This window comes from Beta vulgaris, chromosome 3, assembly GCF_026745355.1.
Source record: "Beta vulgaris subsp. vulgaris cultivar EL10 chromosome 3, EL10.2, whole genome shotgun sequence".
Lineage (NCBI taxonomy): Eukaryota > Viridiplantae > Streptophyta > Magnoliopsida > Caryophyllales > Amaranthaceae > Beta > Beta vulgaris.
In genome coordinates, this window is record NC_079204.1 from 41,057,761 (window position 1) to 41,081,726 (window position 23,966).

The window sequence follows — 23,966 nt, forward strand, 5'->3', positions numbered from 1 at the left end:
GGTGGCGTGCGAGGATGGGGGGTGGGAGTGGTGGTGGGTTGGGAAGTTTGGGTGGGGGTTGATGGTTAAGGTGAGGTGTGTGTGGATTTGGATGGGGGGATAGGAAGTTTAGGTGGGTATGGTGGTTAAGGTGAGGTGTGTGTGGATTTGGATGGGGAGGGGATGGGAAGTTCATGTGGGTATGGTGGTTAAGGTGAGGTGTGTGTGGTTTAGGATAGACTCAAAGTGTAGTGTTGTTTAAGGTGAGGTGTGTGTGGTGTAGACACCTACATTTGGTCTCGTGTCCTGATGGGTAACACGATGATGACATTTTAGGAACTAATAAAAACCACTCATTATATTAATGAAGTTAATAGAAAAAACTAAAAACTAATAAAAATCACTAATTAAGTTATTGTTAGACATTTTAGGAAATTTATCAAACCTAAGGGATATTTAGTTAATTAAGAATGTGACGGAAACTTAACGATAGGGACATTTCAGAAAATTTTACCAAACCTAAAGAATACCTGATAAATATGGAAACGGTGAGAGTATAAGTGAATATTAAAAAACCTCAAAAGAACCTAGTGAAAAAACAGTTTATTTTAAGTTTATCAAAGTTTCTAGAACGAAAGTGAGCCTGACTCACAATCTCACGAATGAAACTAGGAAAAGCTGTTAATTGTGTTTGTACTACTATATAAAAAAAACCTTATCCCAAATCCACACAAGTTAGCCTCTTCCATACTGATTGGACAAAATTTTCCCACCTCAGCTTTAAATTCTAGCCAACTCCTTCACTCACAAACTCTTCTCACTCCACCACTTTTCCCCTTCCCTCAACTGAAAAATAACACACAACAGAGCCACAGCCACAGCCACAGCCACAGCCACCTCCCTAACACTTAACATTCATGGCCACCACTGCAACAGCAGCTGTGCAATCTTCTATCTCCTCACCAACAACTTCCATTAGATGTCTAGCAACTAAGCTCGGTACACGTACATCTGATCCATTCCTAGTCAAATTTGGTCCTACAAAAAAATCATACTCACCCTTGATATGTTCTCATCAACATTGTTATGGAAGTGAACCAATTTCCATTTCCTATATTATTAACAAGTCGCGGCGAGCCTCGAGGGTTGCCGCGACTGTCGCTGAGGAGGAGGTGGTAGAGACGGTGCAGGAAGAAGTGGAGGAGAAAGAAGCAATACAAGGGGAAGTTGAAGGTGATGATAAAGGTGGTGATGAGGTTGAAGCAGTAAATACTAAGCTTTACTTTGGGAATTTACCTTATCTTTGTGATAGTGCCCAACTTGCTGGTATTGTCCAAGAGTATGGCACCCCTGAATTAGTTGAGGTATCATGTTTTACATTCTTCATCAATTTTTATTATAATCCTAAGTTAAGTCCTAATATTGAGATGTTTTATTAAAGTGTAACAGAGATCCTCCCTATTTCTGAATCCTTTTTTAATCGTTAGAATTGCACGAAACGAAATTGGAGGGAAATGATTGGAGAGGATCAGAATTATCAAAGAGAGACATTAAGAACTCCTAGCTGCCTCATTTCTGCATGAAAGCTATTGGAAGTTTGCAACTCTATGATTTCACTAATAAGTTAATTTTACTAGTTTGAATTTATTAAGCCGCTAAAGATCCCCAAAAATCAAAATTCTCTCATTATTACAATAATACTCCCCCTAATAATGCTTTTGAAATGAACATATAATTAAAAAAAACAACTAGTTATTAGGTCCGGGCTATGCCCCTGGATAAGAAAAAATTTCATTTATTAATATAATACTTTATGATAATAACACTAAATACAACTTAGTCTACTGGTTAAAATTTTAGTATATGTAATTGAGGTCTCAGGATCAAACCCTATCACGTGACACAATTCCTTGTTTATGCACGCCTTTTAATATATTTACTAGTTATTAGGCCCAAACTATACTCCGGGTAAGAAAAAGTTTCATTTATTAATATAATACTCTATGAATATAACACTAAATACAATTTAGCCTAGTGGTTAAGACTTTAGAATATGTACTTGAGGTCTTAGGATCAAACCATATACTACACAATTTCTAAATTTTTTTTTTATTGTACATAGATTACATGAACTAAAACTCCTTAGGAATAGCACCATGTGGCACAGTATCTTGTTTATGCACGCCTTTCAATATATTTACTAAGTATTTGGGCTCGAGGTTTGTCCCGGGTTGGTATTGTTTGTTTCGAATTTTATTACGCATTTTTTCCATTCACATTAAAATATATTAAGGAAAACTCAACATTAAAAAGATACAAATATGATAATGTAAATACTTAAAGCATGACTAAAAGTTGGTTGAGATGATAATTGTGTCATGTGTAATAGCAAGAGGTTATAGGTTCAAATCTTGTTGTAAGCTAATTTTACTTTTGCTAATTGAAATGACTTATGTACACATTGGACAATCCTACTGGAGTAACAGAGGTGCCACTGGCGTATATACATTGTTACGCACACTTTTTAATATATTTGTATAGATAAGATATGTGCCGTGGAACTTTATAGGTCCGACCACATTTATGCTGGCTACATGAAGATAAAGTTGTCAAGTTTAAGTTGATTATTTATAGTATCTAAGTCCGTTTCATGTGAAACCCATTAAGTGCCCACTTGTGAGTGTCCCACATTGAAGAAAGGGGAGAGAATAAACCACTTTATAAGATGAGGAGTTACTCCTCCTATCACCAATTGGTTTTAGGATGGAACCTCCTAACTTGTAAGTGGGCTAAACTCTCCTCCTCCTTATTGGGTTACCCAGGCCCATTTTCATATAATCTGAAATTAACATCTCATATTTGCAGTTGAGCCAAGATTCTCCTCATTAAATGTAATTTTTTCTGCTAACAAAGAATTGAGCAGCCATTGTTAAGTAATTTTTATCATTATTTATGATATCTAATAACACTAGAATGTTTTCAGGTTCTTTACAATAGAGTCACAGGAAAAAGCAGAGGATTTGCATTTGTCACCATGAGCAGTATTGAGGATTGCAACGCTGTCATAGAGAATCTGGATGGAAGTGTAAGAACATACTATTCAGTCTTGCAATTAGTCTTAAGGACTTAGAAAAAGAGAAACTTAGTCATATTTGATAATCTCTACTTTTGTTATGTCATGGAAACAATTTCTTGTGACGAATTATGATTTTATGTTAGTCCGTCTCAAATCATTTTTGCACTAAGGCCTTTTTTGTTGTTGTCAATGATAACTACAAGCTACGTTATTCACACTCTTCATTTTACCTCAAGTACTCATGTGAAATTCTCAACCCTCCAACATAAACAGCTCATCAAAACAGCATCTTGAGCCAAAATCAAGGATTGTTTTGTAAAATAGCCAGTCGGACACTTACACAGTTACTTACACAGTTACATGCATATTAGGATAGTAAGACTAGTAACTGGGTACTTGAATCTGAGTAACATAGGTTGAGAATGAATTTTGATGTAATATAGCTTTGATGATTGGATGCAGGAATATGGTGGGCGATATTTGAGAGTGAATTTTGCTGATAAGCCGAAGACAAGAGAGCCATTATATCCAGAGACAGAACACAAGTTGTTCGTGGGTAACTTGTCATGGTCAGTGAACTCGGAGAGCTTGTACCAAGCGTTTGAACAATATGGTAGTGTGGTGGGAGCAAGAGTCTTGTTTGATGGTGAAACTGGCAAGTCTCGAGGTTATGGTTTCGTTTGTTATGCTACACGAGCTGAAATGGAGAAGGCCCTTGCTTCTCTTAATGGAGTGGTAATGTTTTATCACCATCTTTTTCTCACTACCATCCCTTTTCAAATGTTCTCCTACACTCCTAATCAATTGGGTTTTTTCACTTTTCCTAAGTAGTTTCCCAGTATTTTACAAAACTTTATATTTTACCTCAACTTTTTCATTGGACCCCTAAACTTTCTCAACATCATACGAAATATCCTTAGTCCTTACTAATAGAAAATTCTACCCCAAACCTACTCATCCTTCAATTTCTCATGATTATTCCAAACCTCTGTCAATTAATAAAGCTCAAAAATCCTACATACCCACGTAATAAAAAAGTCCCAAAATCTATGACTTGGTATTTATATACAAGGATTTTGTGTAATGTTTAGAAAATTTAAGAATACAATGTAGAAAGTTTGAAAAAGTCGGGTACAACTTAAAAATTCATAAAACACAGAAATTTATGTCGAAAAACCCTTTAAAATTTATAGAAAGAAAAAAAAAATCTTTGCATATGTACTTGAAAATCGAATTTTACTTATTTACGGTGATTTTTATTTGAAAATTGAATTTTACTTATTTACCGTGATTTTTATTGATTCAACCAAAAATGATCTTTATTAATTGACAATGATTTTGCTATGATAACGGCTCAAAGATGATTAACTAATATATTAGTTGCATGAAACTGTTAATTTTTTACAAATTAAATCTGATTTTACAGTGAAGATTGAAGAACCTCGTATGAACGACAAACACTAATATTTACCTACTAAAACTGATTTTTATTAGTGGAGTACTATTGAAAAAACGTGTGGGGAGCATTAGAAGTTAGAACTCGCCACATATAGCACCAAATTAAAGTCTGTTTAGCTATTTACTTGGTTGACTTGTTGATTTAGATGTTTGTTAAACCTTATAAGTAGCTTACAAATTTTAATATCTAATAATTCATGGTTTGCATTCTATTAAATATAGGAACTAGAAGGGCGAGCAATGCGAATAAGCTTGGCAGAAGGGAAGAAATCATAAGTGAGGATAAATAAATAGAGATATCTCAACCGTAAATTTTATTGTACTGTGATGCTGGAAAAGAAAAACAAGGAGTGACGCTTGACGAAGTTTGACACACATGAATTCAGTATTTTTCTTGTATTATTCATGGTGTGACCAGTCTAAATGGGAGACCAGGAGTTAGTATTCACTCATTGCGACAAGTTTACGTTTGATTTGTTTTTCTTACCATAAATGTAGATTGGTTGTAATATGATCACTTTCATGCTTCGTTAATGCTTGCTGGTATTTTCAGATGAACATAGGATACCCTATATTCTTCTTTTTAACAGTTTATCAGCATTTTTAGGTGGATTCATATATGGTATTTTATAGTCATACATAGTCTATAAAGCTTTTAACAATAAACACAAAATAATGTGAAGATTTTTGTTGTTGTAGACTTGTAGTAGGAAAAGTGTAGTAGTATTGGAAGAGTTGAACTTCAAAAGTTCAGTTAATAGAAAAGTTGTTCCATATTGTTTTACGAAATTGCTATTCCAAAAGTAGAGGTTTTTTATACAAGTTTATAGGAGTAAAATACCTATAATTTCATCCGTCGTGATTTTAAGATATATATCAACTTTTTTTTAAGAAGAATATAAAAACATGTTTTATGAATTAGAATCTCACTGGTTGTTGCCCCGGACGAAGTCCCGGGCCATTGCGTGTAATTCGTTTATTACTTTTTTTAAAATTAATTGAATGATATGCCCCTATATCAGCATATACATTTAGATGACACGTTACGACCTCCATTACTTAATAACTTTGAATTAGTATTGATCAGTACCGGGTTCATAATGAATTTGTTATGATGTCATTCACTTTTCGCAAAAAGGATCACTCTTTTAAGTCAAAATGAGTCATTTTCAAACAAAGAATAGGTGTTTACCTTAATGAGACACTTCTATATAAGTAAAAGTGACTCATTTAGGACAAAAAGTTACCCAGGTCCAAAGGGTAACTTTGTTATATTAAATAGATAAGTCATATATAAGTTTATAAGTGTATATATTTAAGATCAATAGTTACCCGCGTACAAACTCATATCATACAATGGATCAGTCCTTTAAATTAGTTGATTGAACACGACAAAGTTTGTAATATCATTTTTCAAGTCATAAAGACGCGTTCCATTTTCGTTCCTACCTATAATTAATTGAAATTAACTACAATATAATTTTCTCAAATTTCTCCTTCGGATAGGTAGTATTATTGTGTCTTTTTATTTTGTAAAAGGCTAAGTTTAAATTAAGGGTTGTGGGTCCATTAGAGATTTTTATAATGCAGCAAAGTTGATTTAATATTTTATCATCACTATTATGGTAAACAAAAACTTGATAGGTAATATAACTTGTAGCACAATATTATATTAATATATTACTCATTTACTAAACTATAATGTAGGAGTTGAATTTGTGTGTCAACTTTGTTGATTTAAATGTTAGTACATGGCAGAGGAAATATCAGGAAATATCAGAAGAAAAGGAGAGAGAGAGAAAGAGAATGGATGCACAGAAATTCAGGGAATGTTGTACTATATTAAATCATTCCAACTTGTGACAAATGCCACTCACTCTACTTATACTGCTCACAGCTTTTTAACAAGGACACTACCAAAAAGTTCTTATTACAGCCAGCCCATAAAACCAAGTTTAAATAAAAATAGACTAAACTATTTATCCTTAATACTCCCCCTCAAGCTGGAGAGTGAGACATAGAGGAAGCTCCCAGCTTGTCCATATGAGCTTGATGTTGCTTGACAGAAAGAATCTTAGTCATGATATCTGCAACTTGTTCAGTAGAGGAAACATGAGTGGTCTGAATGGTGCCTTCCTTGAGCTTGTCACAAACATAGTGGCAGTCAATTTCCACATGTTTCGTGCGTTCATGGAGAACTGGGTTGGCAACAATTGATAAAGCAGCTTGGTTGTCACATTTAAGGAGAGCAAGATACAGAAGTTTGATGCCAAGGTCTTTGAGCAGAGCAGAAAGCCAGGAAACCTCACATGTGGTGAGAGCCATAGCTCTGTATTCTGCCTCAGCAGAAGAGCGAGCCACCACAGATTGCTTCTTGGATTTCCAAGAGATTGGAGAGTTCCCAAGAAGATACAGAAACCTGTGGTTGATCTCCTAGTGACTGGACAGCTAGCCCAGTCACTATCACAGTATGCAGTAAGGTGAGCAGCTGAAGATGAGGCAAGGAGTATGCCCTGTGATTGAGTACCAACAAGGTACCTTAGGAGCCTCTTTGCAACCTGCATGTGATCAGTGGTAGGTTGCTGCATATATTGGCTGAGGACTTGGACAGTATAGGCTATGTCAGGCCTTGTTATGGTTAAGTAAATGAGCTTGCCAAGGAGCCTCTGGTATATAGAGGGATGAGGTAGAGGGTCACCTTTGGTGGGTGTGAGCTTAGTGTGACTGTCCATGGGTAAATGAAGAGGTTTGGCAAAGAGCATGTGGTATTCTTTTAGAAGATCCAAGGTGTATTTCTTTTGTGAGAGAAAGAAGCCATCACTACTTCTGTCAACTTCAAGACCCAAAAAATATCTTAGTTGACCTAGGTTTTTCATGTGAAACACTTGAGAGAGCATGGTTTGGATTTGTTTTATGTCATCCAGGTGATTGCCACATATCAGGAGATCATCAACATATATGAGGATGATGGTAATGGAGTGGGATTTTTGTTGTGTAAAAAGGCTATAGTCAGACTTAGATTGGGAGAAGCCAAGGTTGAGAAAGGTGGATGAGAGCTTAGCAAACCATTGGCGTGGGGCCTGTTTGAGTCCATACAGGGACTTGTTTAGCTTGCACACAGTGGTAGGCTTTGTAGAGAGTGAAGGACTACAGTTAAGAGAAGATTCTGCAACCTGGGTGAGTATAGCCCTGGGGCATCTTCATATACAAACTTGGTTCCATTTTTTTCCATGTTGGTGCAACTGCTAACAAATCCTACATTGCATTTTTGCCACAGGGGCAAAGGTTTCATGGTAATCTTCCCATATCTTTGCCTACAACCCAAGATTACCAATCTGGATTTGCGTTCTATGGACCCATTGGGATTGTATTTGACTTTTAAAAAGCCATTTGCAGCCTATGGCAGTTTTGTTTGGAGGGAGTTGAGTTACTGTCCAGGTGTTATTGAGTTCAAGTGCCTCTAATTCAGTGTTCATTGCTTGAACCCAATGTGGATGAGAGACAGCTTCTTGAAATGAGGTAGGTTCAGTATGAGTGGTGAGGTGAGCAAGAAAGCAATTGAAAGTAGGTTGAGTGGAGTTATGAGCTAGATTGGAAATGTGATAAGTGGCATACAGAGATGTTCCTGTGCTGGGATTGACATAATCTTTTTGCCAGTGGGGTTGAGTAATGTTTCGAGTGCTTTTTCTGAGAGGAGGAGGTGGAGGGGGTCTAGGTGAAGTATGAACAGGGGGTGTTGTTGTTGTGGGTGTTTCTAGTGTAGAGAAAGGAGATGGTCTAGGAGTACTGGGTGGAGTGGTATCTGTGGCTGGATGGCTAGTATCTGTGTAGGTGGGAAGTATATCATCATAAGTAGCTGCATGTGGTGTAGGTGAGTGATTGTCAATAGAAGGAAGGGGTTGCATATAAGTGGTGAGGGAGTTGGATTGGAAAGGAAAGATGCCTTCATGGAAGGTCACATCTCTTGATACAAAATGCAGCTTGGTGAGTAAGTTTAAGAGTTTATAACCCTTTTGGTGAGCAGGGTACCCTAGGAACACACAAGGCACCCCTCTAGGTGCAAATTTGTCAGTAGTGAAGGTAGGATTGGTAGCAAATGCTAGGCATCCAAACACTTTAAGATGATCATAGGTAGGGGGGGAGTGAAATAATGTTTCAAATGGGGTTTTGTTTTGTAGAACTGGTGTGGGCAGTCTGTTGATCACATGGACTGCAGTAAGCACACAGTCTCCCCAGTAGGAGAGAGGGAGACTTGCTTGAAATCTGAGGGCACGAGATATCTCAAGGATGTGCCTATGTTTGCGTTCCACCCTGGCATTCTGCTGGGGCCTTTTAACACAAGAGGTTTGGTGAATAATTCCATGCTTGGCAAAAAACAGTTGGCAGGGTCCATCATCAAATTCAAGGGCATTATCAGATCTTATGATCTTGATGTGGCTTTGGAAGTGTGTTTGAGCATAGGTGAGGAAAGTTTCTAGGGTAGAAAGAGAGTCAGATTTGTATTCTAACAAATATACCCATGTAGTCACTACTACAAAAAAGCCTAAAGAGACCCCCTAAAATCTCATTTAGAGACCACATGAGAGGTGGTCTTCAGCTCATAGGTCTCTCAGGATAAATAACCACTTATTGCGAGTGGTTTCTTAATTTGATAGAAGAGACCACTTACTTAAAATAAGTGGTTATTTATAAATTTAAATAGGAAAAAAAGAAGAATAAGACGCCACATTTTACAAATAGGTGGTCTTTTTTATCTTACAAAGAAATCATTTTTAATATGTAGGTGGTCTTATTAATCATTTTCAAAAACACCACCTAAAAGGAAAAGGTGGTCTCTTTAACTTTATTTTTCAAAAAAAAAAAAAACGGTAATATTTCAATATTATACATGTGGCTTCCCAATCCTGTTTACCTGCTCCATGCGTGTCTTTCATAATCTACAATTAATTTACATATAGAACATCTAGGCACTTGTATTGAAATAATTCAAAAGACTTTATAATTGGAATACCTTTTCATTCATTTAATATCATTCACTACAAAATCACATGCATATCAATATAATGGTAGAAGATTCCAAAACTTCAACTAAGTTACAAAAAAATAATAGAGCACATAGGCCCGTTTCTTCCAATTCATGTGCACAAATTCCATGTTTTTAACACAGAATTGAAGCGGATTACAGTTGATGCCACAAGCACAATGTGCTATCAGTTAATGCAGAAGCAAGTTAATTCATTAGTAGACAAGAATTTAACATATGAGACAACTTTGCTATGACTAGAGAAGACATGAACAGGCTGGATAATATTTCTCAAGTTTCTCAATATAAGAAGCCGAATCATCATCTTCGCAAGTCACAAAGGTAATCATCATCTTCGCAGGTCACAAGGTAACCTTCTCCTGTGAATTGATATTTGTATTGTTACTATCAAACTCAAATATCTACTATGAAATAGAAGATGAAAAAAATACAGCAAAACTCACTTGTCGAGCTCGAACACCAAGATGCATAAGTGTGGTAGCTCTTGCAGAATATCACACCAACTATATTAGTCCCTGCAGCCATCACCTGCCAAATATCCCTCATGTTACACATACAGTTGAGGGTCTTCAATACTATGTGCTAAACACATTCAGAGATCTTTCATAACTCTTCATCTCCATCAGCTCTGCGAACCACAAGAATTACGGGCCCTGTTATAGATGAAGGAAGTGACCCAGGTATTATGCTGTCAACCTGAGTTAGAAATTATAACACACAAGGAGATCCACTGTTATTTAAATATAATAGTAGTAAATGCTAAACCCAATTCAGGGAAAATGTTACGCTACAAAATAAATGAAATATCTTCAAGGTATAGTGATTCTAGAGTACAACAATTAGCTGTATCTGAGGATAACATCTACCCTAGGTGTCCAAAAAAAAAGGGGGGTTAATGGTTCCCCCATCCCGCCCTCCATCCTTGTACCACCATTATCTCATAATCTCATCCCCTAAATCACCCCCTAAAAGGAGATTCTATCTGTAGCTGTTAGTCTTAGCTTGTAACTTACTGCTCCAAGTGTTTCCATCAGGCTAAGAAAATCCAAGATAAGTAGCCAAAAGTTTTAAGACCCCATGAACGTGTTTTAGATACTTTCCATGAAGTTGAAAATATATGTCAAAGTTCGGAAAAATTGACTTCCATTGTCGACTTCCCGGAGAAACTTAATTTTCTAGAACACAAACATACACCTCTGTCATACTAAATTACCCCAGCCTTATGTCTACTTTCTAAAATAAATAGTCACTTGTGAATATTAAAGAAGCATAAGAACTTTCTTAATAGTATAACATTTCTATTTTGACGGTTCAATTGATGGCTGCAGCTGGTTTTTTAGTCTCATCACTACCAGGGTATTACTCCTCTGCCCCTAAAACAAGCTAAAATCCACTTTTTGAAGGGCAAAATTCATTATATCTGACCACATTTTGCTTCTAATATATAAGAAAAGCTAAATCATCTGGTTGCATTTTGTACTTTCAGTAATGCATAGTTAAATATATTCACGATCGAAACAATCAATTATTTTCGAACTATAAACTCCACACCTTTTCTTGCCTTAAATTCTTTTCAATAGGCATTTATACTTTTTTCTTCTAACCATAAACTTTTGTATTAGTAGATTAGCTTAACGTACTAATCATACATAATTCTTCCATAATATCATACCATTTGTAATAAAATGACATCCCTAAAGCAGATTAAGGAAGAAGATTAAGAGCTTAAACTGATAATTGATTTGATAATCTCTCGAAAACAGTGAAATTAAGTGATAATTACAAGCTCTCGACTCGGTTGTTCTCTCCCAATACTATACTTTCTCTCCTGGATATTATACTAACTCTTAACAATTTTCAACATGATCTGTCTCTGCCTAATCTGCTGTATTTATAGCATTTTTTCCTCACTAAATCTCTAGCCTATTTTCCAAGCTAACTTTCAACTGAATTATAGTGCAATACCCAAGTTACCCATCTACCTTAGTCCAGTTCATACATATCTATATCTGAACAATCTCTGTATTATTAACTTGATTATATCTTACAAACTTTTCATTTATAACAAAGTACAAACTAATATTTACAATTTTTTCACCAAGGAAATATATTATTAACATAACAAAATCTTAACCTTGTGTATGACACGGATCACAATCCTATATCATGATGAAGGATCAGTTTCTCATTTTTCATGTAAAGAATAAGTTAAAATTAATATTCCAGAAATTTGGAATTGAAATAAACCATAGTACTCAAAATCATCACAGGTTTCAACAATATATCACAGCAAAAACATGTACTAATATCAAAACCTACAAATACTTAAAACTGCTGCATGCTTTACTAGTGATGTACGACTGAATTCAGGATTCAAAAACTCCCAAATGCGAGCCACAACATAGACAAAATTTAAATCAACTACTAAGATATCTTCTATCCCAGGTTTCAAAACGTTTTGGTTCTGGTTAGTTGTCTTTATTCAGATTAGTCAGACAACAAGAAAAGAAAAAGGGAGAATAACAATACCTGTGCTATTGAGGCTGATGCAAGAGGAGTTGGATCAATGTATTCATATAGACTATCAATCGGTCTCTTTAATTCTTGATTCAGGATTGCGTTGATACCTTCAAAAGGGATTGTAGGGGCTTGATCAAAACACTTCTGGAACTCCTTAACATACTCTGGAGGGAATAGTGTCAGCGCAGATGCTATGAACTAAACATCAAAAAACAAATTAAGAAAGAAACATATAGCAGCTCTGGAAATAAGACTCGTCATCACACAAGGATGAAAGAGACATAGTAAATTACTATAATATCCTAAGAGGCAGAGATGAATTTGATGACTGAAAGCACCATATTACAATTATCCACAAAGAAACTCTCAGAATTACCAAATCTGATCTCACTATCTCACACACTGAGCTTAACGTCAATTTCTAACTTCCAAAAGATTTTTAACAGCAGTACCACTCAATAAGATTTTACAAGTTTTCAGGCAACAACAAATCCTCTTACTCGACAATGACTTTACGAATTAAACCTAAACCCCATCTTCAAAAGTAACCAAATTCACTTTTTTTTTGCCAAAGTATCCCATCTCCCCTTCATTCAAGCCTAATTAGTGATTAGGGTTCATAACAAGAGAACTTTAATAAAAGTTCATGTTATCCAAAGATGAAAACTTTAGCAAAATACTACAATCATTTAAAAACCCTTAATTATATTATATGCAGTATTTACTATATTTTCACATGCTGAAATCAAGAATTAAACATCAAATAAAATGGACAAACATTAAAATTTCAATCTAAATGAAAAAGAACCTAGAAATGCTCACAATATCGGCGATAATGTGGTGGTGGTAGGCTGGTAATGGATCAGAGTATGCCGGCGGGATAAATGGCTTGCGAAGACGGTAGACCGGCGAGGAATATTGGCCGGCGAATTCCGAGTATTGGCGACAGTAGTTGGCGAAGGAAGAAGAAATGAAGTATTCCTTGATTTAGGGTTTTCTTAAATTGGAATAAGTTTATTTCTCACTGTTTAAAAAATTCAGGCGCCTTTTTTCCCTCTTCAATTTACAATTCACCACCCTACCTATTAATATATATTTTAGAAATCCATATTTTGTTTAAAAGGATATAAAATCAAAATAACCACTTGAAAAAAATAAGTAGTTTCTTTAATATTTGTGATTTTAACTTTTAAGGATGTGCAAAAAGACCACATGTCTAAAAAAGAGGTCCTTTTATCATATTATAAGAGATCTCTTGTCTAAGAAATTAGGTGTCTTTTGCTAAATAATCACTTATGTCATCAAAATGGCCTCTTATGGGTGGTCACTTTACCCATATTTGTAGTAGTGAGTTCTAGTATTATCATCCACTATGGTAAGGAAGTATCTGAACTTGCCTTTAGTGCATACCCTGTAAGGTCCCCATATATCGATGTGAACAAGATCAAATGGTGCTTTTGCTCTAGAATTACTCAAGGAAAAAGGAAGTTTTTGGAATTTGGCTAAAGGGCAGGTTACACACACTTTAGCTGGTTGGGAGAGGAAAGGTAGAATTTGAGGGATGTGTTTGAGTTTGGATAAGGGAGCATGGCCCAATCTGTGATGCCATAGCTCCATGGCTTGAGGGTGATGGATATTGTTTGGATTGGAGGTATTAGCAGTTAGGCAAGTTTTTAAATCATTAGTGTTAGTAACAAGGTAATAGAGGCCATTTTTTATCTTTCCCACTCCTCTCACAGCCTTAGTTTCACAATCAACAATGAGACAGTGAGTAGTGAGAAATTGAACTTCACAGTGGCTATCTTGGATGAGCTTTTGCACAGACAGCAGGTTGTGCTTGAACTTAGGCACACACAACACTTTTTCAAGGATCAGCCCATTGCCAAGTCTAGCTCTGCCTGTGTGTGTGATGACTGCAGTATCTCCTGTGGGTAAGTTGATCTTGGGAGAGTTGTTAGCTGGGACCAAGTCAAAGAGATTGGTTGAGTCTGGTGTCATGTGGTCTGAGGCACCAGAGTCAACAATCCATTCAGGGTAGTTTTTGTTAACTACACAACCAGATGATGTCATGCCTGAGAAGTGGTGGTCTATTTCATCATCTGTTTCAGTTCCTTTTGAAGGTCCTACCATCTGAGGCAAGAGTTTGGCTAGTTGGTCCAGTTGTTGGGGTGTGAAGAGCAATCCAGCTTCTACTGAGGGTCCTGAGGAAGATCCCTGAACAACATTGGCAGCAAGCTTTTGGTTATTTTTGTTGTTCCATTTAGGTTGTTGGTTTGTGTTTTGTGAGAAGGAGTGGTTTTGATAGGTAGGTTTAAAGTTGTTGGTGGTGTTTTGGTTGTTAGGTTTGTATTTAGGGTGAGTCTTTGGGTATCCCACAATCCTCCAACACCTCTCCTTTGGATGACCTTTAATACCACACACTGTGCATACCATCATTCTGTCTACACCACTCCTGCTATACATAGCAGAGACCTCAGACTCAAATCTAGGGTGTTGAAGTATTTCTCTCTGTGCCTCTTCTTGTTGCAAAGCTGCACAAGCAGTTTCAACAGTAGGAAGGGTTGTTCCAAGTAAACTGACTCCGTTGATGATTATAATCATCATTTACACCATTTAAGAACTGAAAAAGTTTTGATTCTTCTTTTTGCAAAGCAATGGCAGCTAGAAGTTGTTTCACATCATCAGTAGCATCATTTACCACAGGTAGAGCATTGAGGTTATCTAGTTCTTCCCATATGGATTTCATTGCTGTATAGTATTCATTTATGCTCAGATGTTGTTGCTTGGTGTCAAACAACTCTTTACTTAGCTTATACTTCCTAGAGCCATTAGTTAGAGAAAATCTACTCTCTAAATTACTCCATATATCTTTTGCAGAAGTCATAAACATAACTGACTTTCTAATATTAGGAGACAAATTAAAAGTAATCCAAGCAATTACCATATGATTGCAGGTTTCCCACATGGTGATTTTGGTTTCATCTTCTGTGGGTTTTGGCACCGTTCCAGTCACGAACCCGAACTTGCGTTTTAATGCGAGTTGTATTTCCATAAATCTACGCCAGGATCTATAATCACCAGGACCTTGAAGTTTCTCAACTTGTATAGTAGATCCTCCATCAGAGGGATGAAGGAAAAGAGGACTCATCATTTCTTCCAGAGAAATTTTCGACATTTTGGATTTAGGGAGGAGAAAGGTGAGCTTTGATTAGACAGAAAGAGAAGAAGGAAAGTTCTAAAGAGAGTTTATGAGAAAAAATGGAGATGGTTTTTAGGAGAAAATTTCAGGGATTTTTGAGGAGAAGAAGATGATTTCAACGGGAATAAAAATTGACGGTGAAGATTTCACTCTATTTTGCCACGTGTGGCTCTGATACCATGTTGATTTAAATGTTAGTACATGGCAGAGGAAATATCTGGAAATATCAGAAGAAAAGGAGAGAGAGAGAAAGAGAATGGATGCACAGAAATTCAGGGAATGTTGTACTATATTAAATCATTCCAACTTGTGACAAATGCCACTCACTCTACTTATACTGCTCACAGCTTTTTAACAAGGACACTACCAAAAAGTTCTTATTACAGCCAGCCCATAAAACCAAGTTTAAATAAAAATAGACTAAACTATTTATCCTTAATAAACTTAAGAAGCATAATTACTTCCACCTACAATAAATACTCAATATAAGCTTGTAGATTAGTTGGTTAGTGTATTTGTAGCTCAAAGCAGAGGTTATGGGTTAGAGTCTCAACACACACACTTCTATTGTTTAATTGTGTCAATTGCTTGAGAGCGAGGGAAAAGAACATGTGGCAGCATGTCGTTTGTTTGCTTTGCGTTTTAGATATATATATATATTGACAACTCCTACTTATTGGTCTATTATGAAAACTAGCTTCTCAACACAAAATATGATGTAGCTTGTTGCATTTAATAATTTGTGGCAAATTCAAAAATAGGGTCTGTCTTAAATGGTTCGCTTATGAGGAAGTGATGCACTTTGGTTGTAAATAGGGTTTTGATGCAATGTAAATGTATAATTTTGACTAGCTAATTACCTATCTCAAAAGAACCTCGAAATGGAAGATCTTATAAGATATATTTGAATTTATTGAAATTTATCTGGCTTTAATTGCACTAATTTTTACATTTATGATTGATATTTCTAAAGATACTTCTTATATAAGACAAAATCATATTTCTAAGTTGTTTTCTCAATCTATCATGAGTTCACGTTCAATAAAATTAAAGATAAGTCAAGTGTCAAAATAAGATGGTTCTCATGTCAACTGTTTAACTAAACTTCGATGGCCACTTTAAATACCTCTTCTTCAGAATGTATCAATTACAATCACATCGGAATGACTTTAAAGTCTCTCCGCTGGTAAGTGGAAAATATCCACCCATTAACCATTTAACTAAACTTCGATGGCCACTTTAAATACCTCTTCTTCAGCATGTATCAATTACAATCACATAAGAATGACTCTAAAGTTTCTTCGCTTGCAAGTGGAAAATATCCACCCATTAACAACAAAAGTAGTGGCCCTCCATAGGAATTACTAAGCTCATTGTGGACCGAGACCATCAAATTTCAATCAACATTATGCATCACAAATACACAATTGCCTTTTAGTCCATTGCAACCCTCATTCAAGATAGTCAGATGCTTAGTCAGATGCATACACATCTTTCGGGAAGCAAATTGAGTTGCTAATCATCTATTAAGAAAAAAGATCATCACATACCTTACTCAGTGGTAGATATCGACATCACCATGGATATTAACCTCCTCCATTTACTATATTCTGATCAATTTAAAAAATTACCTTGAGAGAAAGAGTTCCCTCATAAATAGGAGGAACAAAGAAAACACTTAACAATTAGCTCTTAACGCTTTATTATCTAATTCAAGTAATTTGACCAGTTGTTTGTATCGACCTACTCAATGGACAGGACCCAAAGTGGGATAACAAACAAAAAGCAAATAAAAGAGCACCCCACACCACATTACCACAGGCCACAGCAGTCATCAGCAGCTACTACAGGATTCACCACACCACTAGAGTGAAGATAATCAAATCACATTAACGACTCCAAAAATTCAGGAAACACACAAAACCATTTTTCCACCTTCCTTTTTCTTCCCCCAATTCCCCTCATTTACTCTCTCTCTCTCTTCACCTACAATTTTCTATTCTCAATTTTCAAAAAAAAAGCTGTGTTTTTCTTATCCCAATTATTCCCTGAAATCCAATATCCTACAGATTTTTTTTCCCTTAAAAAAATGAGCTGCCTTTCGTCTTTCCTTCTCTCCCTCTAACGTCACTCTCCCACTCTGTCTTCTTCTTCCTTCATTGTTTTCAGATCTAGGGTTTCCGTCTGAAACCCTAGAATTTTCCCCATTTTCTTCATTTCTTCACTCTTCAATGGCCACTTCTTACATGACTGCTGCTCAGGTATTTGCATTTCCCCTTTATTTTTTTTATTTTTTTGTGTTATTAATGTCTTTAACTCCATAATTCTAATTCTAATTTTTTTTTATTCTGTAAGGTTGGTTCGTACTTTGTGACACAATATTACTCAATGCTTCAGCAGCGGCCGGAGTTCGTTCACCAGCTATACTCAGATGCGAGCACTATGGTTCGTATTGATGGTCATACCCGTGAGTCTGCCACTGCAATGCTGGTATTTTTCCATTTTCTCTCTAGTGAATGACGACAAGGGTTTTAAATTTATTTGTGAAATGGGTGCCACGCCCGTCGTAACTTTGTGTGAGCTCGCTCTTACTGGTGATAGGTCTGTGGAATGGAGAAGGGACAGTGAAGTCGATTTGGGATATGAGGTGAAATTCTTTGGGGAGGGGAAAGAGTGAGGTGTGGAATTTTTACTATTGCAGTGACTTGAAAATTGGGTGGTTGATGAAGGGTTGGATAATTTTCACCTTGATAAGATATGCAAATGTGGTGGTGGAAGTTCATTACTTGGTTTTTAACTCCTATAAATGGTGTATGTAGTTTGTTGAAAAGAATTTGACGGTCCAATTTTTTAATATATGCTGACATTTAAAGTTTATATTGAGAAAGCTGTGCAGTTATGCATTTTTTTTCCTTGTGTGATATATGATTTAGTTGATTTATCTCTGGAAAGGTTTTTTTTTTTTTTTTCTGTTGTCTCGAAAACTAGCTCTGAAAATAATATATGCTTCATGTTGCCAGCAGCTTACTGTGTGCATTAACACACATACTTAAGTAGTACGTTCGAGGTTGTGCCTTGTTGGTGGATATTGATATGTGATGCTAGAGTGGGTCGCCAGATTACTCGTTTTTTTGGATTGATATTAAGCCCTTGTTTCTGTTTATGGGGCTGAAGGGAAGGTTGTATTTTGGAGTTGAAGAGAGGAAATTGAAAGTGTACAATGTAGAGCTGCAATGAGTGTCACATCTTTCAATGTAGTCCTTGGCACTGAGCTGTATGGAAGTTCAATGTCTTCTATGAACAGACAAACTGTTTGACCAAATCTTACCAACAGTTATTGGGTCTGTTATATAAATTAAATAATATAATTAGAGAGATTGGACAAAAAAATGTACGCAATAGATTATATATCCTCTTATTCTAGGATCTTTCAACTAGAGTAAAGATGCCAGCAGAAGATGAGAAATGAAAAGAATTGGAGAAACAGCTATCCCTTATCGAGTCCAGCTTGGTTTGAAGTGGTAGTCATTGTCCTATGACCCAATGTTGATTCATTCTACCACTCTGTTCAATTTTCTTCTCTTCACTGATTTTTGACTGTAAGAAGAGTGCAACTTACAAGCACTTTGAGGCTCTTGTTTTCAGTTCTTCCTTTATTCCTTGTTTAAGGGGATAAAAACTTGAAAGCCAGGACATAAAGGAATTACCTTATTTGAGGCCCACTAACTTCTGCCTTTCTTACATTTTCTGGAATTATAATAATTTAATTTTTTTTTATAGTGACTTCCTATCAGTTGGAGATGATTTATAAATTGTGTAAATCATCTCTATCCAATGTTTTGAATGTTATTATTCTTGGTTTATTAGAATGTAAAGAGGATAATGTCCTCTTTTAGTACCTTTCGCAGCATGTGTTACTTCCTTTTGTTGTATCTTATTTTCCTTTTGTTATGTGATTTTCTATTTCCAAAGCTTGTCATGTATGCTTTCTTTACTGTGAACATCTGTAATGCTTCCTTCCCCTATCTCTATGCAACTAACACACTGACATCTCTATCTTGGCAGCAAATTCATGCACTTGTTATGTCAACTCGTTTTACGGCAATTGAGATCAAGACAGCGCATTCTCTTGAATCATGGAATGGAGGAGTGATTGTCATCGTCACAGGGTCGGTACAGATCAGGGATTTCAGTGGGAGAAAGAAATTTTCTCAGACTTTTTTTTTGGCTCCTCAGGAGAAAGGTTTTTTTGTCCTCAATGACATTTTTCACTTTATTGAGGAAGACCAAGTTCATACATATCCGGCTTCACTGATGGGGCAAACCAATCTTAATGTGAAGTTGAATGCTTCTTCACCCATACCCGAGGCAGGTTAGTAACTTTATCTATGACTATGAGCTGCTCAATTTTCTACATAGACTAGGTTAAAAGGGTAGTAAAGGTTTTAGAGTTTGTCCTCTTCCAGAAACTAAGGCGCACAGTACTACCAAATTATCAAGGAGAAGCTAGAAATTGCTTTGTTTTTTGATTAATTTATTGATGGTTTAGCTCAAGTGTATGTTTATTGATGATCAGCTAATATGTTGAAGTCATACTTGCCTGAACTTCTTAATTAGAGATTTGGAGGTTGAGATTGATGCCTATGTAATCATTCAAAATTTTGTTCTATAGTATAGATGAGGGTTGAACTGCTTTATCTGCCTTTGGCTATGTAAGATAATTGTACAACTGTTCTTAACAGTTCCAAACTACATGATGAGTGGAGGAATGCAGGCCAGAGACTTCATTCCTCCTGGGGACATCAAAGAAAATGGTACTGCCGATAAGTATTCAATGGCTGAGCAGAGGCTTCAGCAAACTCCTGTAGTTGAAAGTATCCTTGACGAAAATTCTAGAGAGCAGGCAAATGGTTTTCATGAGAGCCCAATGAACGCCATACAAGAACTTTCACCAGCACACATAGAGGAATCTGTTGAGGAGCCTCAAAAGCATACCTATGCTTCTGTAGTATGTGAACTTCCCTAGCTACCTTTGAATTTTATTTTGTTAATGGAGTGTTATCTTTTGAAACTTTTGATAATAGAGGTTAGTTTTCCTTTTTCATATTAAACTGATACAAAGATATGTTTTTACTGGAAGTTACGCGCTGCCAAAGTACAGTCTGCACCCTCTGTTGCACCTCCATCTTCTTCTAACAAGGCTGTGGCTCCTGCTTCAGAATGGCTGCATTCCCCACAACAAAATAATCAGCAATCTGTTGCCCAACAAGCTCAGCAGCAGTCTAATTCCATGCATGTTGCAAGTGATAGTCTGACACCAGACATGGGTGAGGAGGTTTCTGCTATAGATGATAGAGGTTTGCCAATGCCCTTGTCTTTTTTTTATTTCGATCCTCTCAACCCTCTTCCCCTTTAGATCAGATGAATATCGAAAAGTTATTCATGATAAATTATTAGCTCGTCTTTAATACCTCAGACTCTATTTCCTCGCATGGTATCTTTTCTATTTTATTTTTTTTCTTTTGGATCTTTTACTGATGTGTGTCCAAGTTTTCTGCATCTGAATTGTCTTGTCTGATGTTTTGAGTAAGCTAATTTTGTCTGCTACTAATATAGGTGAAATAAAATCAGTGTATGTGAGAAACTTGTCTCCGTCCATATCTGCTTCTGAGATAGAGGAGGAGTTCAAGAAATTTGGTCAACTTACCACTGAAGGGGTAGCCATCAGGAGACTGAAGGTTAATATCTGCATTCCTCTTTTTTTTTTTTCAGTGTTTACTATGAAATTTGAAATTTTCAAGGTGCTAATATGGTGTCTGATGTAACCTATGTTCAGGACACTGATGTTTGTTATGCGTTTGTTGAATATGAAGATATGGATTCTGTCCAGAGTGCAATTAAGGTTTGTATTTTTCCCTTGAGATCTATACTTTTTTGTGTTGATTTCCCCTTGTACATTTTTGCTTTTTGAATGTTCCATATGATTCGACTTTTACTAGTTGTTTTCGGTAACTGTTTCGTGAGATAATGACTTTCTTACCTTATAAGAGCTCATCAAATGCCTTAGATGTGGCTCTGGCATAGTATTCAGCCGTTCTGAAAGTCTTTGGATATTCCTGCCTTTCCTTCCTTTTGATTATGCGGATTTTTTTGGACATTAAGATCTTGCTACCCTTACCTTTTCTCTTGCATTAGATGCGCACACAACCATGAGTCTATCACCACCATTTTCTTCATATTTACTCCCATATATTCGAGTTATAGAAATTAGGAAATGACAATCCCTTTGCATTATAATGAAATCAGTCCTGCCTTGCTGTGTTGTGGTGACTGGATGGCAGAAGTTTAATTTCAATCCACATCAACTTTTTGTGTTAAGGTCACTATACTTAATTTTTTTTCTTTTCTGTTATTCGAAGGCGGGTTCAGTCTACATTGCCGGACGACAAGTATACATAGAAGAGAGGAGAGCAAACAGCAGCTTTGCACGTGGAAGTATGTAGACCTGCTCTTCATCTATGCTTTGTTAAATGCTTTAGCTATGTTTTGTATTGAACTTGGTTCTGGTCTGATTGTTGGCCTGTCAAGAAATATCTACTTAAGCTACAATGAGGTCCCCCCCCCCTCCCCCTCTCTACCCAGATCTTGTTTTCTCTACTTAACAAAAGAGGAAGATAACATGTCTTTTTGTTCCCTGCCGAAGAAGTAGTCACCTGTGGTAGTTATTGAATTTGATATACTTCCTCCGTTTTTTTTAGATGTTACACTTTCTATTTTAGGAAATTTTAAATTAGATGTTACACTTTTATTTTGGGTAATAACTTCTCTCTATCTCTCTCCTATCACATGTTCACATGGGACCCTTTTGTTTTTCATTCTCTCTATCTCTCTCCTCTCCAAAAATCACCTAGGAGTCCGTGATTTGAAAAGTGTAACATCTAATAAAAAACAGAGGAAGTATGCTAATTTGAAAGTTTCAAGTCTTGAATTGCTGTTACTTGTTATTCTAGCTGTACTGTTGCATCACAAATATGTATTTAGTGAAGCTGTAGCTGTCGTGTTCCTCGTTAACTTCTTATGAGTTGAATTTGAGCAGGGAGAGGCAGAGGCAGGGCTACTTATCAGCCTGATGCTTCAAGGGGTCGGTTTGGAGGTCGAAGTTATAGCAGCTGGGGTGGCGGTCAAGTCGGGGGAGAACGTGAGTTCAATAGACCGAGAGGAAACGGATATCACAGGCAAACTAGCCGACAAGACAAAGGGTATTCAGCGAATCAAGCTTCAAGAAATGGAGAAAGCATATCAGAGTGAACATTTAGGTTTGATGACGAAAAAATATAGAATTTTTAGTATTGTTTCAGTTTAGTTTTGGATATAAAAGTATACATATATTTTTGGAGCTCTTTTAGCATTTGAAGAAATGCATTCTTTTGGGAGTGGCTTTCAATATATAGCCTCTGTTATTGTTCATTTTGTCATTAAAGATAAAATGTTTTGGCCGTTCTGCTCACTTTTTTAAGAGCCAAATAGAATCAGTGTTGTTTTCGCCTCTTCGGCTAAATTGTTTATATTCGCTCCATCTTTCCTTCAGCTTTTTCTTCCTTCTTATAGAACTTTCCAACTAGTATTTGGGCTCGGGCATTGCTCCAGCCTGGTACTGTTTTACAAATTTGATATACATTTTTTCCATTTCCATTAAAATAGTAAGGAAAATTCAACATTTAAAAGGTACAAATATAATAATGTGGACACTTAAAACATGATTAAAAGTTGGTTGAGATGGTAATTGTGACATATATAATTGCAAGAGGTCACGTGGCGTAACATAGGTGCCACGTGACGTGTATACATTGCGTGGAGGTGCCACGTGGCGTTTATATATTGTCACGCACGCCTTTTAATATATTTATATAGATTTATAGAAGTAAGGATTTATAATGAGTTGTTCGCTATAAAACACAAGTGTATAACTGTATATAGTTACCCGTACAAGGTAAACGTAGTTAAACCTTTTTTTAGTATTTTTTCTTTGACATAACCACATCCTTTCCAAAAGTCAGAAAGACAAAAAACAGAATCTTGAACTCCAAATAAGAGAGACTCCCAACAACCAACCATTTGAGTCCAAAAGAGACTCAAACACCAAAAAAGAAAAAAAAAAGTACAATAAAGTCGGACACAAGAAAAAAAGCCAAGAATGAGAGGAAAAGCAAGAGTGAGTTTAGATCATTTACTTTATCTCTCAAAGGAGTGTGAAGAGACAAAATCATAAGAAAACTCAACACTTTACTCAGAAGAGAGGGAAAAATACAGAGAGATATTCGCGAGAATAGGAAGATTTTTGGCGGGAGAAATTTGCAACACGTAACACCTACCCAACATTGTAGAAGAGAAAGAACTGAATCAAATGGAAGCTTATTAGATCGGAAATCAGCCAATCTCCATGGATGAGAGCTTGAACAACGACCCTTTTTTTGACAAAAATCAGGTACGCCATCAGTATTCGAAATTAGAGGTTGGGGGAAAGATGTTGTTACACAATTTGTGAATAGGATTGGGATTTCATGAAATTAGATTAAAGTATCAGGCAATTTGTGTATATAGGATTGCGGTTTGATGAATTTAGATGCCTTGAACTAATATGGAAATTAGATGCCTTGAACTAGTATGGAAATTTATTGAGTACAGTATTG

The 23,966-nt window shown here is 36.2% G+C and overlaps 2 protein-coding genes and 1 long non-coding RNA gene across 6 annotated transcripts; 2 read left to right on the forward strand and 1 right to left on the reverse strand.

The window, feature by feature from the left end:
* Window positions 1–787: 787 nt before the first annotated feature.
* On the forward strand, window positions 788–5,169 carry LOC104884188 (28 kDa ribonucleoprotein, chloroplastic). The gene is made up of 4 exons (XM_010668800.4): window positions 788–1,343; window positions 2,963–3,064; window positions 3,518–3,790; window positions 4,736–5,169. Exons 1-4 carry the CDS (start codon window positions 897–899, stop codon window positions 4,787–4,789), a joined length of 876 nt encoding a protein of 291 aa, XP_010667102.1. The 5' UTR covers window positions 788–896; the 3' UTR covers window positions 4,790–5,169.
* A 4,376-nt stretch (window positions 5,170–9,545) lies between these two features.
* Window positions 9,546–13,127, reverse strand: LOC104884187 (uncharacterized). Of its 2 annotated transcripts, none has more exons than XR_788669.4 (4): window positions 12,900–13,127; window positions 12,087–12,241; window positions 10,001–10,253; window positions 9,546–9,916 (listed from the first exon to the last, which is right to left on the reverse strand). It is a non-coding gene; the product is annotated as an uncharacterized LOC104884187 (long non-coding RNA). The 2 variants fall into 2 exon arrangements; XR_788668.4 differs by having other exon boundaries at window positions 12,087–12,275.
* A 3,971-nt stretch (window positions 13,128–17,098) lies between these two features.
* On the forward strand, window positions 17,099–22,743 carry LOC104884186 (nuclear transport factor 2). 3 transcript variants are annotated; one of them, XM_048641481.2, is made up of 9 exons: window positions 17,099–17,537; window positions 17,632–17,766; window positions 19,342–19,648; window positions 20,019–20,284; window positions 20,399–20,603; window positions 20,893–21,014; window positions 21,113–21,178; window positions 21,696–21,771; window positions 22,373–22,743. In XM_048641481.2, the coding sequence occupies exons 1-9, from the start codon at window positions 17,508–17,510 to the stop codon at window positions 22,582–22,584; spliced, it is 1,419 nt and encodes a 472-aa protein (XP_048497438.1). In that variant the 5' UTR covers window positions 17,099–17,507; the 3' UTR covers window positions 22,585–22,743. The 3 variants fall into 3 exon arrangements, with proteins under 3 accessions (XP_048497438.1, XP_010667100.1, XP_010667101.1); XM_010668798.4 differs by having other exon boundaries at window positions 17,101–17,537; window positions 20,399–20,633; XM_010668799.4 differs by having other exon boundaries at window positions 17,104–17,537; window positions 20,417–20,633.
* The last annotated feature ends 1,223 nt before the right edge of the window (window positions 22,744–23,966 follow it).

Coding starts and splice junctions, on each gene's coding strand:
- LOC104884186 (XM_010668798.4), top strand. CDS start 17,508: ATGGCCACTTCTTACATGACTGCTGCTCAG. Junction 17,538..17,631: donor CTTACATGACTGCTGCTCAG/GTATTTGCATTT, acceptor TTATTCTGTAAG/GTTGGTTCGTACTTTGTGAC. Junction 20,634..20,892: donor TTCTGCTATAGATGATAGAG/GTTTGCCAATGC, acceptor CTACTAATATAG/GTGAAATAAAATCAGTGTAT.
- LOC104884188 (XM_010668800.4), top strand. CDS start 897: ATGGCCACCACTGCAACAGCAGCTGTGCAATCTTCTATCTCCTCACCA. Junction 1,344..2,962: donor GCACCCCTGAATTAGTTGAG/GTATCATGTTTT, acceptor GAATGTTTTCAG/GTTCTTTACAATAGAGTCAC. Junction 3,791..4,735: donor TTGCTTCTCTTAATGGAGTG/GTAATGTTTTAT, acceptor TATTAAATATAG/GAACTAGAAGGGCGAGCAAT.